The sequence below is a fragment of the Sciurus carolinensis genome, chromosome 7 (assembly GCF_902686445.1).
Source record: "Sciurus carolinensis chromosome 7, mSciCar1.2, whole genome shotgun sequence".
Lineage (NCBI taxonomy): Eukaryota > Metazoa > Chordata > Mammalia > Rodentia > Sciuridae > Sciurus > Sciurus carolinensis.
In genome coordinates, this window is record NC_062219.1 from 103,262,633 (window position 1) to 103,281,580 (window position 18,948).

At 37.7% G+C, this 18,948-nt stretch overlaps 1 protein-coding gene across 4 annotated transcripts; it reads left to right on the forward strand.

The window, feature by feature from the left end:
• Positions 1-5,280: 5,280 nt before the first annotated feature.
• On the forward strand, positions 5,281-18,817 carry LOC124988839 (glutathione S-transferase-like). Of its 4 annotated transcripts, none has more exons than XM_047558622.1 (7): positions 5,281-5,493; positions 5,589-5,687; positions 9,762-9,813; positions 10,909-11,041; positions 15,164-15,305; positions 17,239-17,370; positions 18,482-18,817. In XM_047558622.1, the coding sequence occupies exons 2-7, from the start codon at positions 5,601-5,603 to the stop codon at positions 18,650-18,652; spliced, it is 717 nt and encodes a 238-aa protein (XP_047414578.1). In that variant the 5' UTR covers positions 5,281-5,493; positions 5,589-5,600; the 3' UTR covers positions 18,653-18,817. The 4 variants fall into 4 exon arrangements, with proteins under 4 accessions (XP_047414578.1, XP_047414579.1, XP_047414580.1 ...); XM_047558623.1 differs by having other exon boundaries at positions 5,281-5,477; XM_047558624.1 differs by lacking the exon at positions 9,762-9,813 and having other exon boundaries at positions 5,590-5,687.
• The last annotated feature ends 131 nt before the right edge of the window (positions 18,818-18,948 follow it).

Here is an 18,948-nt window from a genome sequence, read left to right on the forward strand (position 1 = left end):
CGCTGCTCGGAGTGGACTAGCGAAAGGCAGTCCGGAGACAGAGCCAAGCGAAAAGCGGTCCACCTTAAAAGTATTAAAGTGAAAGTAGAATGTGAAGAGAGAGCCTACAGAGTGGGAGAATATCTTTGCCAACCATACCTCAGATAGAGCGCTAATTTCCAGAATCTATAAAGAACTCAAAAAACTCTACACGAAGAATACAAATAATCCAATCAACAAATGGGCTAAGGAAATGAACAGACACTTCACAGAAGAAGATGTACAAGTAATCACCAGATATATGAAAAAATGTTCAACATCCCTAGTAATAAGGGAAATGCAAATCAAAACTACCCTAAGATTTCATCTCACCCCAATTAGAATGGCGATTATCAAGAATACAAGCAACAATAGGTGTTGGCGAGGATGTGGTGAAAAAGGAACACTCAAACATTGCTGGTGGGGTTGCAAATTAGTGCAGTCACTCAGGAAAGCAGTGTGGAGATTCCTCAGAAAGCATGGAATGGAAACACCATTTGACCCAGCTATCCCACTCCTTGGCCTATACCCAAAGGACTTAAAATCAGCATACTACAGAGATACAGCCACATCAATGTTCATTGCTGCTCAATTCACCATAGCCAGATTGTGGAACCAACCTAGATGCCCTTCAGTTGATGAATGGATAAAGAAACTGTGGCATATTTATACAATGGAATATTACTCCGCAATGAAGAATGATAAAATTATGGCATTTGTAGGCAAATGGTCGAAATTGGAGAATATCATGCTAAGTGAGATAAGCCAATCTCAAAAAACTAAAGGACGAATGATCTCGCTGATAAGCGGATGAGGACATATAATGGGGGGTGGGAGGGGCTAGCATTAGGTTTAGGGTTAGGTTTAGAGTAAGGCTAAGGAGAGCGGTAAGAATGAAGGAAAGAAGGACTGTGTAGAGGGAAAAGAGGGGTGGGAGGGATGGGGGGAGGGGAAAAATAAAATAAACATCATTATCCTATGTAAACGTTAAAAAAAAAAAAAAAAAAGGAAAAAAAAAGTGAAAGTAGCACGCGAAAGGCGGCTACACCCTGGACTAAGCGAAAAGCGGTCCACATTAAAAGTATTAAAGTGAAAGTGGCACTCGAAAGGGGGCTACACCCTGGACTAAGCGAAAAGTGGTCCACATTAAAGGTATTAAAGTGAAAGTGGCACGCGAAAGGCGGCTACACCCTGGACTAAGCGAAAAGCGGTCCACATTGGAGACATTAAACTGAAAGTGGTGCGCGAAAGGCGGCCATCAATCAACCCGGACCAAGCGGAAGGCGGTCCAGTGAACTGAAACTGGTATACAAAAAGTGATCGCAGTAAATTAATCATGGGTTCTGAGGTGTCTAGAGTTCGCATGGAAGGCCTATTAAAGGCTTTATTAAAGGCTAATGGAATACCTTTAAAGGTTTCCTCAGCTAGGAAGTTTTTAAAAACTGTAGAAGACAAAGTCCCTCGGTTTTTAGATGAGGGATTGTTGGATCAAGAGAAACTATCACAAGAGACAGAAAAAGGCCCCCCTCCTGATCCCTTCCACGCAGCTCCATGGCCACCTAGGGAGGGAACACCCGTGTCCTTGAAGCAGTCCTCCCCCGAGTCCAATCCCCCTAGGCAGAGATCTCAGTAGCTCCATTCCTCAAAAGTAGTAAGAAATAATGTTTTGTGATTTTCTGCATTCAAACCTAACCTGATTTCTCAACCAGGAAGAAAAAGGGTTAAAAAGTCCTGGGTGATCCTCCCTCCCCCCTCCCTGGCCTTGCTGAGGCCTGCATTGGAATGTAGGCTGCAGCAGTCTCAGCGGGAAAGGGGGGTAACCTGAAGATAAAAAAAAAAAAAAAAAAAGGTGTCCGTTTTAAACTTCTGGGTTGCTACACAGAACTAACTCATTTTCCAGGATTCTTGTTTTGTTTTGTTTTTCTTTGATGCTGTATTTTTGAGCTCATAATTTTGATCCTGCATACCTAGGTTAATGATTTTTTTTTCTTTTTGATCAGTTCTATTTTTTATTCAACTAAAGTTTTTGAACATCTGTTACATTGCAATGGAGATTCACCTATAAAGTTACAAGGCCTTTGATTTTGTGTTATGTGTATGTTGTGCTGTCTAATGTCATGTTTTGTCTGTATCAAAACTGAGCGCTCCTAAAATTAAAATTTAAAAATGGATCCAAATACATTTATTCACGTGATTTAAAAAGGTTCAATTTAAATTGAGTAAACTAATAAAAGTGAAATGTCTTTAAAAATAACTTGCAAGTCTCTAGGTGGTCAAACTAATGGAATGTTGATGTTAAACAATGTCTAATATCAATTGTTTCTAGGACTTTTCTTCAACAGGAAAGAGACAGCAAATACTGTTCAGGACACTTGTCTAATATCTTGACTAAAAACAAGGTTACTAAGAGTTATGTCCTAACAAGTACAATTCTATATACAAAGGGTTCTAAAGGTTTCAACTGTGTTTCAGTTAGAGTACTATAAACAACAAAGTATTTTATCTTGTTAAAATGGTGCAATTTATCTAAATTCAGAAATTTCATAAGAGTTGTTTCAGAATGTGAACAAAAGGGGGTCAACACATAAAAAAGAAAAAATAAAAGGTTCTAAAAATACAACTATATTTAGTGAAGAAGAAAATCTTTCTGGATAAGAAAGTGTTACATAATGAAATACTTGAGGGTCTAAGTAAGTGCTAAAAAAGTCTGTGTGTAAGTGAAGGGCAAGTTTCAACAAGTCTGTGTGTAACTAAGTTGGTTGTATGTATGTGAAACAGCTAAAGCTATTTAAGGGTTTTCCTAAGGTGAAATACTAATGTTCTGATATAAGCCAAAGTTTAATCTATATGGTAAAATGACATGGTAAAATAACAAGGATTTCTTAGAAACACTAATTTACTCTTAACTTTGTGTCTATTAAGTTTTATTCTTTAAAACAATTAGTCTTAAAAATTGGGGTTTATACAATTATGGTTAAACATCTGTTAAGAGTATTGTACTATGTTACAGAGTCTAAATTTTTCTTTAAAAACTAAATTTAGTAAGATTAAAGTGTCAAGGTAATTGTGAAATGGTCACTCCTTGTATATTAAATGTATTCATATTTTCCAAGTATACAAGTTTTAAAGCAGGGTATTTATCAAGCTGCTATTCTCCAAACTTCTCTCTCAATGTTGGAATGCTTCTAGGTTCTCACGGGCAGTCTTAATGCGTATTCCTACCTTCCTACCAGTCCCAGTCTCTGTTACAGATACAGAACTACCAGTTCTACTATCCAAAAACAAAAGAGATTTTGGCATCACCACAGCAATAATCACTGCAGTGGCACTCTCTGCAACCGCCATGACTGCAGCAGCGGTTTCATTAGCTACATCAATACCCACAGCAAAAGAACTCAATAACGTAGCTGAAAATACAGCCACTGCCCTACAAACACAAGAGAGCATTGATCAACATCTTAAAGCTGGAATTCTGCTGGTTAACCAATGGGTGGACCTACTGCAAGAACAAGTGGACATTTTACAAGAACTTTTGGGACTTGTATTTACTCTCTACGTGCAGTCTGTGTAACTCCCATAATGTATGATAATCTTAGTACTGCAGCTGATTTGTCTCGAAATCTTTCGCTTTACCTTACTAATACTTGGTCTTTTGAATTTGATAATCTTACGTCCCGTCTTCGGGCGGAAATTGTTCGAGTGAATTCTACTAGAGTACATATTGCTTCTGTATCTGAATTTGCCTCCTGGATTTCTTCGGTTTTTTCTTTTGTGAAACAATGGGCCAGATTAGCTGCTCTAGGAGGGGCACTCCTATTTGGTATCTTTTACATTGTCTGCGTCATCACACGTTTGCGTGCCTCTCAACAACGAGACCGTATTATTTTCCGCCAAGCCATGACTGCATTAGAAGTCGGCAGCTCCCCTCATGCTTGGTTATCTATGCTGGACCGGTAGTCAATGACGGGTAACGAAGGAGGTGGCCATACACCAACCTAAGACAGGAGCTGCAGCATGATCTGCAGACTTTGATGCCGGGTAAGGGTATTGGCCGACCCCTCAACCTAAGACAGGCATGGTCCCTTTTGTCTTTTTAATAATAGAATAGGGGGAGCTGTCAGGGTACCCGGGACCCCTAGCCCCAGGCTAAGCAGGATGGCGGCTGGCAGTTTGCCAACATACGGTCCATGGCACATACTTATGACGCGATAAGCAGGAGTCGCGCTGACGCCGTATGAGGAAGTACTTAACTATTGGCTCCTGTTTCTCGTGTGCAGCGCATGATCTGCTCGTGCCCCATACACTTACACATTGGGATCATGCATGTAGCTCGTGCCTTGTCTGTATAGCTTTCTGATTGACTGCCTTACTATATATATTCTTTGTGTGCTCCCCTGAGGAGAGAACAATAAAGAATCTTGGAAAGCTCTATGTTGTCGGGGCGTTCTTTCCTGCGGGCAGGGGAATCCCCGATATTTTCCCATATTTTTATTAGTGCATTATAGTTGTACATGATGGTGGGATTTGTTGTTGCATGTCTGTACATGCACATAATATAGCAATGTAATTTGGTAGATCAACTTTTTTCATTCTGTGTTTGAAAATAGTTATCATCTATCCTTTCCTCATTTATTTGGCTGAGTTCTTCATGTGGAGAAGAGCCAGTTTTGAATGTGAGCCAGTTGATATGCTGCAAAATAAATCAGCTCCCCTTTATACCACAAAGACCCTCCTACTCCTAAAGTCACTCTCTTCCTCACTACAGAACCCCCTTTGCAAAGATACCTCCAGCAACCTTTGAATGTCCAAAATATGTCACTCCATCAAGCCAAACCCCCACATCCCTCAAGTCACATAGTCTCTCCCTCTTGATTTTCTTGGGGTGATAGGGATGGTCATTTAATTTCTATACTTCTGCATTATTTAAATTTCTTCAAAATGAGAATGAATCGTGTTGCTTAAAAATATTTTTTTCCAAAGGGAAAAGATGCGAAGGTATGAAAAAATATCCTTTGCCTAACTGCTCTTTTGCTTAAAATCCCAATTACCAAAAATCCTTTTGCATGCTGTTCTGGGCTTCAGAGTGTGCTGTGACTAAAATGATAAAATGAATTTAGAAAATGAAAAATGCCACTTCCTCCTCAGGCCTCCATTCTCACTCAGTTTCTCCAGCCTAGGCTTGTCCGGGCAGGAGGAGGGAGGAGGCTCTGTATAAAATAGAGTGAGAAAAGATTAGAATGCACAAGAAGAAAAACTGGTCAGTCTTAGTCCTGAATGCCTTTGATCCATCTGACTTGATTACACTTATCTTCTTCTTTCTATTTTTTAAATCAATTATTTAATTAGGTTTTTTTATTTTTTCCAATAAAAACTCTAGAACACCAGTTTGAGAAAGTAAACTCCACTTGTGAGGAAGGAACCGAGATTACAGGCAGTCTTGGAGCTAAGGAGCAACTTGGGTCTGGAACATAAATTGTAAAACCCACATCTTGCTGATGAACTTTGTGCTGCTGTGCATGTTCCTGTTTCTCTTTGTACACGAATCTCAGTCTCTCCCTCTTGATTTTCAGGAATCCTTCAGCATGGCGGGGAAGCCTATACTTCACTACTTCAACGGAAGGGGTAGAATGGAGTCCATCCGATGGCTGTTGGCTGCAGCTGGAGTGGAGGTAAGATAACTGGGTTGATTGCTATTGTTTTTGTCTCCAGGTCATTGAGCACTTACTTAGGGGAAAGTTATAGAAAACTATTTTATATATTTTTTGTACTCGTGATTGAACTCAGAAGTGCTTCACCACTGAGTACATCCCCAGCTCTTTTTATTTTGAGACAGTCTTGCTAAGTTATTTGGGGCCTAACTAATGGCTGAGACTGGCCTCAAACTTTCAATCCTCCTGCCTCAGCTTCCTGAGTTGCCAGGATTACAGGCCTGAGCCACTGCACCCAGCTAGAAAACAAAAAGCAGTTTTTGTCGCATGCTTTTTAAATGTTGAGCTGTGAAAAAATTAATTAGTCCTTTAAGTGCCTAAATATTGTAGTAATTGATTATTGATACTAAAGACATGTTACAGTGTTCTATAATAATTAACAAAGAAAAGAAGGAAGGATGTGAGAGGAAGGAATGAAGGAGGGAGGCACAAAGGGAGAAAGGGAAGAGACTCATTTTGCTTCACAGCTTTTTATTCCATTATTACCTGCCAAGTGTGGCATTCATGTAAATACATTTGTATCAAGAATTTTAAGAAAATGGTACTTTTCTTAAAAGCACAGAACAGTACTGACATAACATTATCATTTACTACTAAAATTATAACTGTCCTACACTTCAGTGAATTTTTCAACTATTAAAAATTTCTCAACAGATTTTAAAAGTAGCTTACTAAAGTTTATAAAGCCCTTTCAAAATATATCTTTGTGTCTGTATGCACATTGTGTATATAAAGCAATTAGCCTCTTCTGGAATCCATTCAAAAAGTATTTTTCATTTACTCTTAAATGGTCTCAGATGAAGGAACAAATTTTCTTTGAACTATGGCACAAGTTTTCTTTGAACTTATGGCCTGTCCCCCAGTGACTTAGTGAAAAATTAGCAAGCAATACTGGTGACTTGACCTTCACTAGGATATTCTATATTCTGTCTGAGACCTAACAGAGGTTTCGAGTTCATCTGTTCTCCAGAAATGAAAACACCTTATATGAATGCATCTCAGAACATGGTTTAAATTGGAATATTTTGTGAAATGTACCACTTCATGTAATCCAGTAGTGTTTGAATAAAGCAAAAAAAAATCTGTAGAAGTTTCATTTTTTCTAGAAGTCTTTTTTTTAAATAGATAATACCTTTATTTATTTATTTATTTATTTATTTATTTATTTATTCTATTTGGTGCTGGGGATTGAACCCAGGGCCTTGTGCATGCAAGGGAAGCACTCTACCAACTGAGCTATATCACCAACCCTAAAAGTATTGTCTGGAATTTTTTTGTGTGTGTATGTGTGTGTGTATTTTAAATCAAGATTTAGAAGATTAAGCAAAATACAAAGACTACTATAAATGAACATGACCCTGCTACCTGGGATGAACAATTGTTAATATTTAGTCATAATTGGCCTTCGGTCTTTAAAAAAATACAAGTAATATATTCAGGTAGTCTTCTGTTAAAAATAAAACATTAACAGATAAAGCTAAAATTCAGTTGGACCATCATCTTCAGTTCTGCCTGAACAACCTGCTTAGTAAGTCTAGCTTTTAAATTTTTGCATTTATATCTGTTTTTGCCAAACTTTGACTTGTGTACTTTGGGAAAAGTTTACCTAAGCATCTCCATTTGTGTTTCATTCTTTATTTTTCTCTTTAAACTCAGTTGGATAGATGACAGATGGATAATAAAGATGAAAAAGAAAGATGAGGTCATTCTTTTATAACTGTTTTTTTAATTTCAATTTTACATATTGTTGCTTTATAATACTACATGATATTTTTAATAGTAAAGGATACGGTCAATAAAGCTTTTTAACATTCAAGAAGAAAGGATATGACGTGATAAAACATGCACAGGAGACAAGGTGAAGCCAAGGGTTACCTATCAAAAACACTCTGACTTCTTTGGGGATACTAAATATTTTTTAGTACTTTTAGTAAAGTTTTAAAAAAACTTGAACTTGTCATTTTTCCTTCTAAAGATCAAATTTCACAAAACAGTAATGGTTCAGTCCTTCTCTCTGAACCACAAGAATCTCTATCTTTGGCCTTCTGATTCCTCACAGATTTTTAGATTCATGTCGACACCATCGCAATTTGTCAGAATTAGAAGACAATTCTACATTCAGTATCCATCTTCTGTGCCCAACTTTTCTTTGCGATATGAGTCACAGCGAACTTTCAAAAGCTTAATAAGTATACTCTTGGATACACCAGTTTGCTAAAATGACTGTGCCTTGCTTATCTTTGGAAACCCCACAGTGCCTAACACAGACCCTCACTCCACCCAGAGAGACTTTATGCAAAACACAAAATGGAAAATACATCATTTAAAAAAAAAAGTTCAGGTGGAAAAACAAAAAATAAAAAGGAATAGGGATGTAGCACAGTGGTAAAGCACCCCTGGGTTCATTTCCCAGTAAACATCCCCCCAAAATAAATTAATAAATAAATAAATACATAAATAAAAGGAAGAAAGAGGATTTTGCTTTATACCTTGATTGTCTTTCTCTGTATGCTCAGACTTGGTATCAAGTGTGGAATATGGCTTCAAATTGAAATGATTATTTAAATAAAAATTACAGAGTCACCAAGCTGGCAATATCTGAAATGCAGAAGGCTTAGAAAGAAGGGAAGCTAGCCCTGGTTCTTCCATTCTTTAGCCACGGGACTTCACGCAAGTCACTTGTCCTCTCAGGGCTTCCTGAGCATCAAATGAAAACTTGGAGAAGAAGAGTTCCAATGTTATATCGGCTGTCAGCAGTGTTTACTTTCTTGTTTTTTGTTTATTTTTGTTTTGTGTTTCTTTTGGATTTTGGTTCTTGATTCTTTTACTGATGAAAATACAAGAGAGAACACCACCAACTCTATCTGAACCAAGAATAGAAGCTGATGGAGAGAGTAGGTACTTAGTACTTAGTACTAGGGATCATCAAGCAGAACAAGAAAGAATTTATTTTGTAAAATCAAAGAACTACGAGAACAAAGAGACCCCTGACACATACATATGTACACATTCTACCCCTGCACAAAGATTCTTTTTAAATGTAGCAAGTGTCCGACTTCTACCTTCTGAATGCCTTATTTGTGCTGACATAGTCATAGGAAAAGAACATGTCTACTGAAGAATATGTCTACTCATTTCCAGAGGAAAGACTAATAAGGATGACTTACAATATTTTAGCATACCTATATTTTTTAATTCTTCTAGGAAGAGTTCTGTAATTTGTATAATAATATTGATAATATTTTAAGTAAATAAGGACTTTTTGTATCTTTTTTGGCACCAGAAATTGAACCCAGGGGCACTAACCATGGAGCCGCATCCTTAATCCTTTAGATTTTTTATTCTGAGACAGGGCCTCTCTAAGTTGCTGAGCTAGCTTTGAACTTGAGATCCTATTGCCTCAGCCTCCCCATCCATGGGATTATAGTCTTTGTTGTCTTACAAAAATGGTAGAATTCCCTGGAGACTGCAGTGTTTCCTGCTTTTGAAATTGAGTTCAAGTTAATGCTGGTATTTGAGATGTAGGAATGAGGTAAACTGACACTTCAATTACCTATGGTTTAAGGATTTGGGAATGACAACAAAATAACTATATATTGGTATACTCAAAACATTGCTTTACTCAGTAATTAGGCCTTGTGTTAGTTTTCATCCCTGTGATCAAAACATCTGCATAAACAATGTAAAGGTGGAAAGATTTATTTTGACTCAAGGTTTCAGAAGTTTCAGTCTATGGTCAGCTGAATCCAAGGCAGAAACCTCACGGCAAAAGGGCATGGCAGGGGAAAACTGCTTGGCTTGTGGCAGCTGGAAAGGAGAGAGAGAGAGAGAGAGAGAGAGAAGGGGCCTGTCACTTCCCAAAAGCCCCACCTCTGAATGTTGCCCACTGGGAAAAGGCTTCAACACATGAGTCTTTGGGGTCACTTCATACCCAGTCCTCTGACTTCCATGTAACTCTTTTCCATGGTATCAACAGCAATAATAATAAAAATGTTAATAACAATGTATTCTTACATTCTTTATTTTTTTCTTTAGTTTGAAGAAAAACTTTTTGAAACGCATGAAGAATTTGAAAAATTAATCCAAGGTGAGATGAAAATCTTATTACTTATGATGTCACATTAGATCAAAGAGATGAGATGGTATCTCCATTACTATGAATCTATCTCTCTCTCTCCCTCTCTCTCCCCACCTCACACCCCTCTGTTTACTATGCTGAATGAGAGGAGTGAAAACTGTATGTTCCAGCTCTCTCCCTTTGATTCCCCTGTTCTTGGGAGGATATCTACTTTTTGCAGTTTCCAGCTTCACCATACTACACTGCTCCTTTGTTTCTTTTCAGTTTTCCAGGACCTAGTTAACTTCTTTATATTAAATTCTCTCTGCAATAGTAACTGGTGTGGCTCAGTCTCCCAGTTACACCCTGAGACATTGGTGAGGAGAACTGACCCAGCTCCAGGTGTTAAATGGGAAGAGTGCAGGGACAGACTTACTATTGCCCATCTGAGGAACAGGGGCAGATAGATGGACACATAGAGTTGAGAGAAAGAGAGAGAGAGAGAAAGAGAGGAGAGAGGGGGGGGGGGGAGAGAGAGAATATCCATTTTAATGGTTTAATCAAACTATTGCCCTCCCTAGTTATTATTAGTTTGTTAGTTTGTTTTATTACGGAGAGTAATACAGGGGTTAAATTGTTGTGCTTACTCACTGATAAGTGATAGGGAGTGATGGAAATATGTTAAAGAGTCTCATGACTTCAGGAAAACAAACAGGCAGAGAAGGAGGGGTAGACAAGAATGGCCCATCTGGAGGCTGAGTTAACACTCAGGGTATTATTGTGGCAGTTCAAAGGTAAAAAGAGTGGAGTGGCCATAAAGAGGAGACGAAGGAATTAGAAAGAGGAGTCTTTGGAAAGAAAGCATGCTTGTGTGTGCGTGTGTGTGTGTGTGTGTGTGTGTGTGTAATGTCTTCCAGGATATTAAACATTGTGTCTGGCCCTCCACATATTTTTTTTGTATAAGTGACTGCATAAATATTTTTCTTTTTACTTAGTCTCTAAAGATATTTTGATAAATATTATTTGATTATAATAGTCCCATTTTGCAGCATCTTTAGAGAAGAAAAACATAGTTACCACTATCAAGAACAATACATAATTCAACTTTCTCTTCTGTTTTTCAAGGTGGAACCCTGATGTATGAACAAGTCCCCATGGTGGAAATTGATGGAATGAATTTGGTGGAAACCAGGGCCATTCTAAGATACATCGCTGCAAAATATGGCTTGTATGGAAGGAACCTGAAGGAACAAGCCTGGTACAGAAGTCACTTTTTCTTCTTCCTCTTCTTCTTCTTCTTCTTTTTTTTTTTTTTTTAACATTTCTAGTTGTAGATGAACACAATACCTTTGTTTTATTTATTTATTTATGTGTAGTGCTGAGGATCAAACCCAGTGCCTCACATGCATAAGGCAAGTGCTCTGCCACCAATCCACAATCCCAGCCCCCAGAAATCACTTCTGACTCTAAAATAGAATGAAAAGCTAACATTGAGGCTTATTAGCTTCCATGTTTAGTGTAATTCTTGATAGAAAACTTTTCTTCTTGTTTTTTAATACTTTATCATGGAAAAATCTAACATATCAGAAGAGAGAATATAAAAGCCCCTATTACATAACATTTACCTTCCTAGTTACCAATTCATGGCCAAACCCTACACAGTTTCTTTAACATTCAGATGCCATATTTAGCTGTCATTACTAGAGGTAATCAGTCATTTCTCATGAATTTGTTTGCCTCCACTATGTGGGAGTAGCACTCAAGAGTAAATCCAAAGAATACTGAAATTTTGTGGGGGAGTCATCTAACCCTGTGAAACTGAATCTGGACACAGTCCTGGAAGCTACCTTGTCAGTCTCTGAATACACCAGCTATCCCCCCAGACTCTAGATAATTTTCACATGCACAAACCAGTCAATTGGTGATGGCAGATCAATCCACGAACTAGCAAAATAGTCTTATCTTACCTGGAGTTTAAAACAACCCTAAATTGTAAATTATTGCACTGAATTAGAAAACCATTGTTTCATAAACAACAAAGAGTTCATTTTTACTAAGATGTGTTTTCTCATCTATTAAGCCATTGTTTCATTTCAAAAATATATATTTAGAAACTTAATTTAAAATTTTAATGCAATACAAATGTTTAGATTGACCTTGTGTTAAGTCTTAACCATAAGCATTCTCTTACTTTCTAGTAGTTCCTGCTAAATTTCTGCTGCTGCATTGCTGCAGTGTAGTTTAACATGTTCCTCTGTCTCTATTTTTATAAAATGCTACTTGGATTTAGAGGGTTTATCAGACTCAGGTTATTTAGATGCAGGTTCCAGTGGGTTTTGCAAGACTAGTTCATGGGTTTTGTTGTGTTCCTCTACTAACAAACAAAATGTCTACTTATCTTTTATGATATTAATAGCTCTGAGCATTCAGTGCTATTATTCCTGCTGCATTTATTATCTGGAATACTTTCATAAAGAAAAACCTCCCTTCACCTACTACCTGGTTGCTTGGAGGTACTGTTTCCCATAGAGAAGACAGAGTTCATGCTTGGTTCTTTCTCCTTACTGACCAGATTTCCAAATAATGAACTGGTTCACATGCATCCTCCTGTCCCGACCCGCGGGACATCAACGGAGGACGGCGAACCTAAGAGAGAAGGAATGAAGGGACAAGAGACACAGGGAGTGACAGCAAGACAGAAATTCTGATCAAGCTGCAAATTTTTATTGTTCACACGGGTATTTATGCTGAGGGAATGAGGGGTATGACGAGACGCAGGCTGGTTGGCTGTGTTCTTCTATTGGGCTCCTGATAGGGTGCAAGTTAGCGCTGGCGGGAAGGTGAAATCCCAGAAGAGAAGCAGGGACGGCGCATGGCGCCATATTGTCAGAACTATCAGCCAGGAGCGGGGAGGGGCGTGCCTTGTGAATCTGTCAGTTGCCAGTTGCAGGGTGTTTGTGCAGGGCAAGGCAACTGCAAAATGTTCCCTGGGTTGCTGCTTATCGTAAAGGTCAGGACGTTCTCAGAATGAGAACTTCTTCTTGGTCCCTGACATCCTCCAAAAGTGACCTATTGTTTGTGGTTATTCTTTTATGCATATGAACTCATCAATTTACACATCTTTAATGTGTTTCAATGGATTTCAGTTGTTATTCTTATTTATGCTCAAATGGTTTTTACCCTTGGCCAATGGGAGCCAAGTGACTCCTGGGAATTTTTTACCCTACCCTAGTGGCTCTGGTAACTTCTTTATTCTCTGGTGAAATGTGTTGATTCAGATCAATCCTACATATCTCTTGCTTCAGGGCTAGACTCAGTCATTTCTCTAAGGAGCTATGGTTCTTTTTAATGTAAAATAGTTTCAAAGTAGTTATTTTACAGAACTAATGTTTGTAAATTGAAAATGAATTAATAATTTACTTATACATGCTTTCATTGGTATATCAGTAGATAAAGCCTTGTGTTTAGATTTTAAAACTCCTTTAATCAACTGCATAGTCCCACAACAACCCTAATGCTTAGAATGGAATCCTACTGGTAATCCATGGCTGCAGCATACTCTCTCACAGTTCTGAGTAGACAAGGCTCAGCAGATTGGTCCTCTGAGTCTCTCATGCAGCACTTCACTCCTGTCTGGCACCTGGGTTGGGAGAGCAGGTTGAGGTCTCTCTCTCCCCCCACATGCCTCCCCCATGTGGCTAGCTCACATGTACAGAAGGAGGTGCTCAGTGTGGTTGGACTTCTTAAAAAGAGAACTGGATGTCCTTAGTGCAAATGATAAAAGAGAACCAGATAGGATTCAGAAGGATTCTTATGACCTACCCAATGGAAATCCAAGAACATTACTTCTCTACACTGGTCCAGAATGTGCCCAAGGGCCAGTCGTATCCAAGGGGAGAATGAAACTTAATCCAAAGGCAGGAGGAGCAAAGAATTTGAGACCATCTTCAAGACGCCCATTACTATTCTGGGTTAAAACTAAAGGCCTATGTTTCACAAAGATTAAGAGACAAATCAGCATATTACAGAGATGCAGCCACATCAATGTTTATAGCAGCTCAATTCACAATAGCTAAACTATGGAACCAACCTTCAACAGATGAAAGGATAAAAAAATGTACTATGTATATATGATGGAATATTACTCAGTCTTAAAAGAAAAATGAAACTATGGTATTTGCCAGTAAATGGATGGAGCTGGAGAATATCATACTAAGCGAAATAAACCAATCCCAAAAAACCAAAAGCCAAATGTTTTCTCTGATATGTGGATGCTAATTACCAGTGGTGTGGTGGGGGGCTAGGGAAGAATAGAGTTACTTTAGACTAGGTAAAGGGAATTGAAGGGAGGGGAGGAGGTATGGGGATAGGAAGGATAGTAAAGTGAATCAGACATTATTACCCTGCATACATATATATGACCAGTGGGATTCCACATCATGTATAACCAGAAGAATGAGAAATTATACTCCAGTATATATATCAAAGTGCGTTTTACTATCAGGTGTAACTAATTAAAACAAATTTTAAGCATTTAAAAATTTTTAAAAATAATATTAAAATCGTAGTTGCACAAAGGTACCAAAGAGAGAGAGAGAGAGACTCTCCTTGGACCAAGACAGATATTTTACCCATACCAGGAGTCTTCTCACTATGCCTTGGTTCCTTTTCCAATGGAAAGGCCCGCTTTCCATTCATTCAGGCATGGAGATGAAGGTGGAGGAAAGTGGGAACTTGCGGGGCAAGTTTTGTGCTCTATTAAATTGCCCTACTGTCTATGTTTGAGAACCTCTGATCCAGATGGAGAGGTTTGGGGAGGATAGAGGTCTGTAGGTACCTCTTCCTCCATATGCATCACGTGTACTAACATGCTGATCACACTATTATTACATTCAAATACCAAATATAATCTTTGCCCAATTTACTACTATGGTATCATTTTAATATTTTGTGTATGTATGTGTGTGTGTGTGATAAATATTAGTGTTATATAATTGACATCACACACACACACACACACACACAAACTGCCTACACATTTTGGTTCTATAGTTATTCCTATCTCCAAGATTGGTCTTTCTTAATATCCCAAAGGAACAGCATTCCAGTATCACAGTTGGCATTAGCTCATGGAATGATATTCCAGGAGGAACCCTGGGAGTCAGGCAGATGAAACTGAGGCACTACTTGAAATATTTTTTTGGTCCATAACATGATATTCCCTTCTTCTGGAAAAATATGACCTGGCAAGTTAGGGTATCTGTAATCTATGCTAAATACTTAAATATTGATTAAATAATATATATTACATGATTCAACTGTGATAAACATATTTAAATGTGTGTATTAAATCATTTTTTGAACTATCGTCCTCCTCTAGGATTGACATGTGCGTAGAAGGCTTGAGGGACCTGAGTGACATGATTATGTACTTTCCACTCTCTCTGCCTGAAGAGAAAGAGATGAATCTTGAGTACATTCTCCAGCGAGCCACCATGAGATTCTTCCCTGTCTATGAGAAGGTAAATGACAGACTTCTGTCTTGCTTTATGACTTGGTTCAGGAGAAGAAAAATTAACTAAACTAAAAATTTATTGTTGGATGAAAGGTGGCCAAATCCTTTGTGAAAACTCAAAATTCTTCCCTAACTTGCAGTCATTAAACAAATCTGCTTTCCTCTCACTTGGGTTTTCTAAATTTTATTTAAGGATTTCACACATAACTCCAGCACTATTTATGGTTCTGATGCTGACAGAATTTCAGTTACCTGATTCAATTCTAGAGTAAAATAAAACTTTAAAACTGGATTTGTGGTCCCACACTACTTAAAGAATTGTGGGGGAGGATAATATTATTTCTATTTTTTCGGCTAATAGTAGGGCTCAGAGCAATTTATCAGGTTAGCAGAATTTTATGTAACAGTTCAAAACTTTAAAAAATTGTTTTCAGATAATACTGTTTCTTGTGTCTCTACTTTTAGCATCTGTAAAATAATGCCTGAAAAGTTCATACCTTAAGCAAACATTTGGACTGCATCTCTAACACCTTCTTTAGCTATCCACACTCTTCATCTCTAGGCACACTCATTATATTTGTAAGTGCAGGAGAGAAAGATTAAAAATGTCAGGGTTTTGATAAAAACAAAAACAAAAACAAAAAAAAGAAAGAAAAAAAGAGTTTTCCAAACCTGCTGGCAATGCTGGTTTAGTCCACCCTTTCTGGGTTCAATAATAATAGTTTTAAAAGAATGATTTAATACATATATTTAATGTATTTATCACAATCAAATCATGTGATTGGATTATTTAATTAATACTTAAGAATTCAGCATAGATTACAAGTACCCTAACTTCCCAAACCATACTTTTCTCTTAATCACATTTAGTGAATTCTCAGTCTCTTTGCTCCAAGTTGGATCAAACTAAATATTCTATACCCTATACTTTCTCTGCATCATTTCCTTCAGAAATATATAAAAGACAATTTAATATATAAATTTGTAATCAGCACATAATTTAAGAGATTTTTATCTTATAATTTTATAAATATTGGCAATGGAAGGGATGTCTGACACCATTCTTCCTCATGACTGAAGTTTTTGTCATACAGTGTCATAAAGCATAGACACTTCTCTCATGGCTCAAAATAGTGACAATGACCATATCACTTACCACAGTACTAATCATGATGATGGCTCACCTCCACTGAGACAAGTACTGTGCTGTGTATTTGACATACTTTACCCGTTTCATCTTCATATGTCCATGAAAAGAGGTACAATGATTGTCCCATTTACAGCTGAGGCAACAACAGCTGAAAGTGACTTGCCCAATGTCATACAACAAAGCTGACCCCTGTACTCGAGTCTCTCTGACTTCTGATCGCATGTCCAAGCACCAGAAGATCGTAAAGTTTGGGGGCTAGAATATACTTTGGTGACTATCTAATCTTTTATTTTGTATTCGATCAATTTTAACTCAAAGTGGCTAATAAATGACAGCCTTATTACAAGGAAACCCGCTTATAAAAATGAGGCTTGTAAAAACTCCCTGCAAACAAAGTTCCCTCCAAAAACAGCCTAACTAAGGAAACTGCCCAGAGGTGCTACAAAGATAGTTCTGGAAGAGCCACCATGCCAGGGTGCTGTGCTAAAATCCTTATATAGAAGTTCACAAGGCAGATGCAGGGAAATAAGATGAAAGAAGACAAAGTGCGTGGGAGCAAGCCGTTTCCTAAGGTCAGGTCAGGAGGATTTGAGCTGCTGACCTCTTTCAGGTGAACTGAAGCACCAAGACAGATGGGGTTGGCTCAAGCTCATAGAGCTACCTGGGGGCAGAGAAGAGATTAGAAACCAGGTCTCAACTTCTAGAAGACTTTTCACCAAATCAAGATCACTACTTTATGTGTGAGGTATGCCCTTAGTCCTTTACCTTCTCCTTCTCAACTATCATGCAGGCACTAAGAGACCATGGGCAAGACTTTCTTGTGGGCAGTCAGCTGAGCTGGGCTGACATACAGCTCCTTGAAGTCATCTTAATGGCTGAAGAGTGCAAACCCAGTGTCCTCTTGGGCTTCCCTCTGCTACAGGTAATGCTATCCACAGTCCCCAAGAATTGCAGAGAAAGAATATATATCACTCCTTTTTTTCTTTCATTCAGTCATTCACTTAAGAACCTTCTAACTTCTTTATGCCAAGACCTGTACTAGAAATATAAAGATGCCTTCCAGAAATATACCTAGTCAGGGAGACAAAAACATGTACCTTCAATACAGTGTGATAAATTTAAAAACAAAACACGGGAAAGCAGATGAGAGTCACCTGCACCAGCACAGAGAATCTGACGCAGGCTTCTTGTGGGATTGAACCTCAGAGAAATCCTGGGATGTAGTAGAATCTCAAAAAAAGTTGTTTCATTTTCTAGAAGAAGTAGGGGGAAAAATTTAATATCCCAGCATGGCCATTACTCAACAATAACCATAATCATTGGTTAAGTTTGTTTATGTCATGCATTGAATTAAGAATCAAATGTACTTTACCTTATTTTATTCCATCCTCAAGGTAGACAGAAAATGAGACTCATTTTCATACATTTAGTATGAGACAGGACCCTGACTCAAACCTCTGTCTGATTCCACAGCACAAGTTCTAAATTTGCTACATTAGTGGCTTCCTTGATAAACTTTAAAATATTTAAAACACAGGTAACATGAAGGCTGGGGGTGTAGCTCAGTTGGTAGAGTACTTATCTAGCATATGCAAGGCCCTGGGTTCAATTCCTAGCACCAAACTCATGCAAAACAATTAAAATATTTGTAACATGAATTATGACAATTCTGCAGCCTCAATTTTCCACTTCATATTACACTATAAATGTTTTGCTATTTAGTCTACCTCATTTTTACACAATGTTATCTGTTGAATGCTTTTTGAAATTTCTAATACATAATATTCCATTGTGTTTAATGAAAATCAAAACCTAAATGTCTAATACCTGAAAAAATGTCTACATAAATGAGGATACATCTGCTGCATAGAATTTTATGCAACCACTTAAAATGTTTTCAAAGATTATGTAAGAACATGAGATATGTTTATGGCATAGGAAAAATGAGGACTTCTCCTTACAAATCAGCAGTATTTTACTTTGTTTATTTTATTATACTCTTCTCTCATGAATTTTGACATTTTACATTTTAGGAATTCAAGGTCAGAATCAGCTGCATCCCCACAATTAACAAATTTCTCCAGCCTGGAAGCCAGAGGAAGCCTCCGCTGGATGAAGAATCCATTAGAAAGGTGAAGAACATATTCAAATTTGAACGTGGCATATTTCTCAAAAACATGAGCACTATAGTAGCTGAGTATTAATAATTAAAGAGGTCTAAGCAATGCAATAAGTACTGTACACTATATTTATAGCAAGGCCCAGTAAAATATTCTAAAAAGATATGTTAATAAAGAAATAAATGCATAAAGAAATAAACTCCCTAAGACTTGCCTACAAATTAGAAAACTCCTTTTCTATTTTTCCTAAAATATTCTGGCACCACTTAGAATGATCCAAATAAGAATTCTTAAAAAAAAAAAGAATTCTCCTGGATTCTCCATGTGCAAACACGTAAAATCACAAGGAAGCAAATGGATGTCAAGGATTTCTTTTAAAA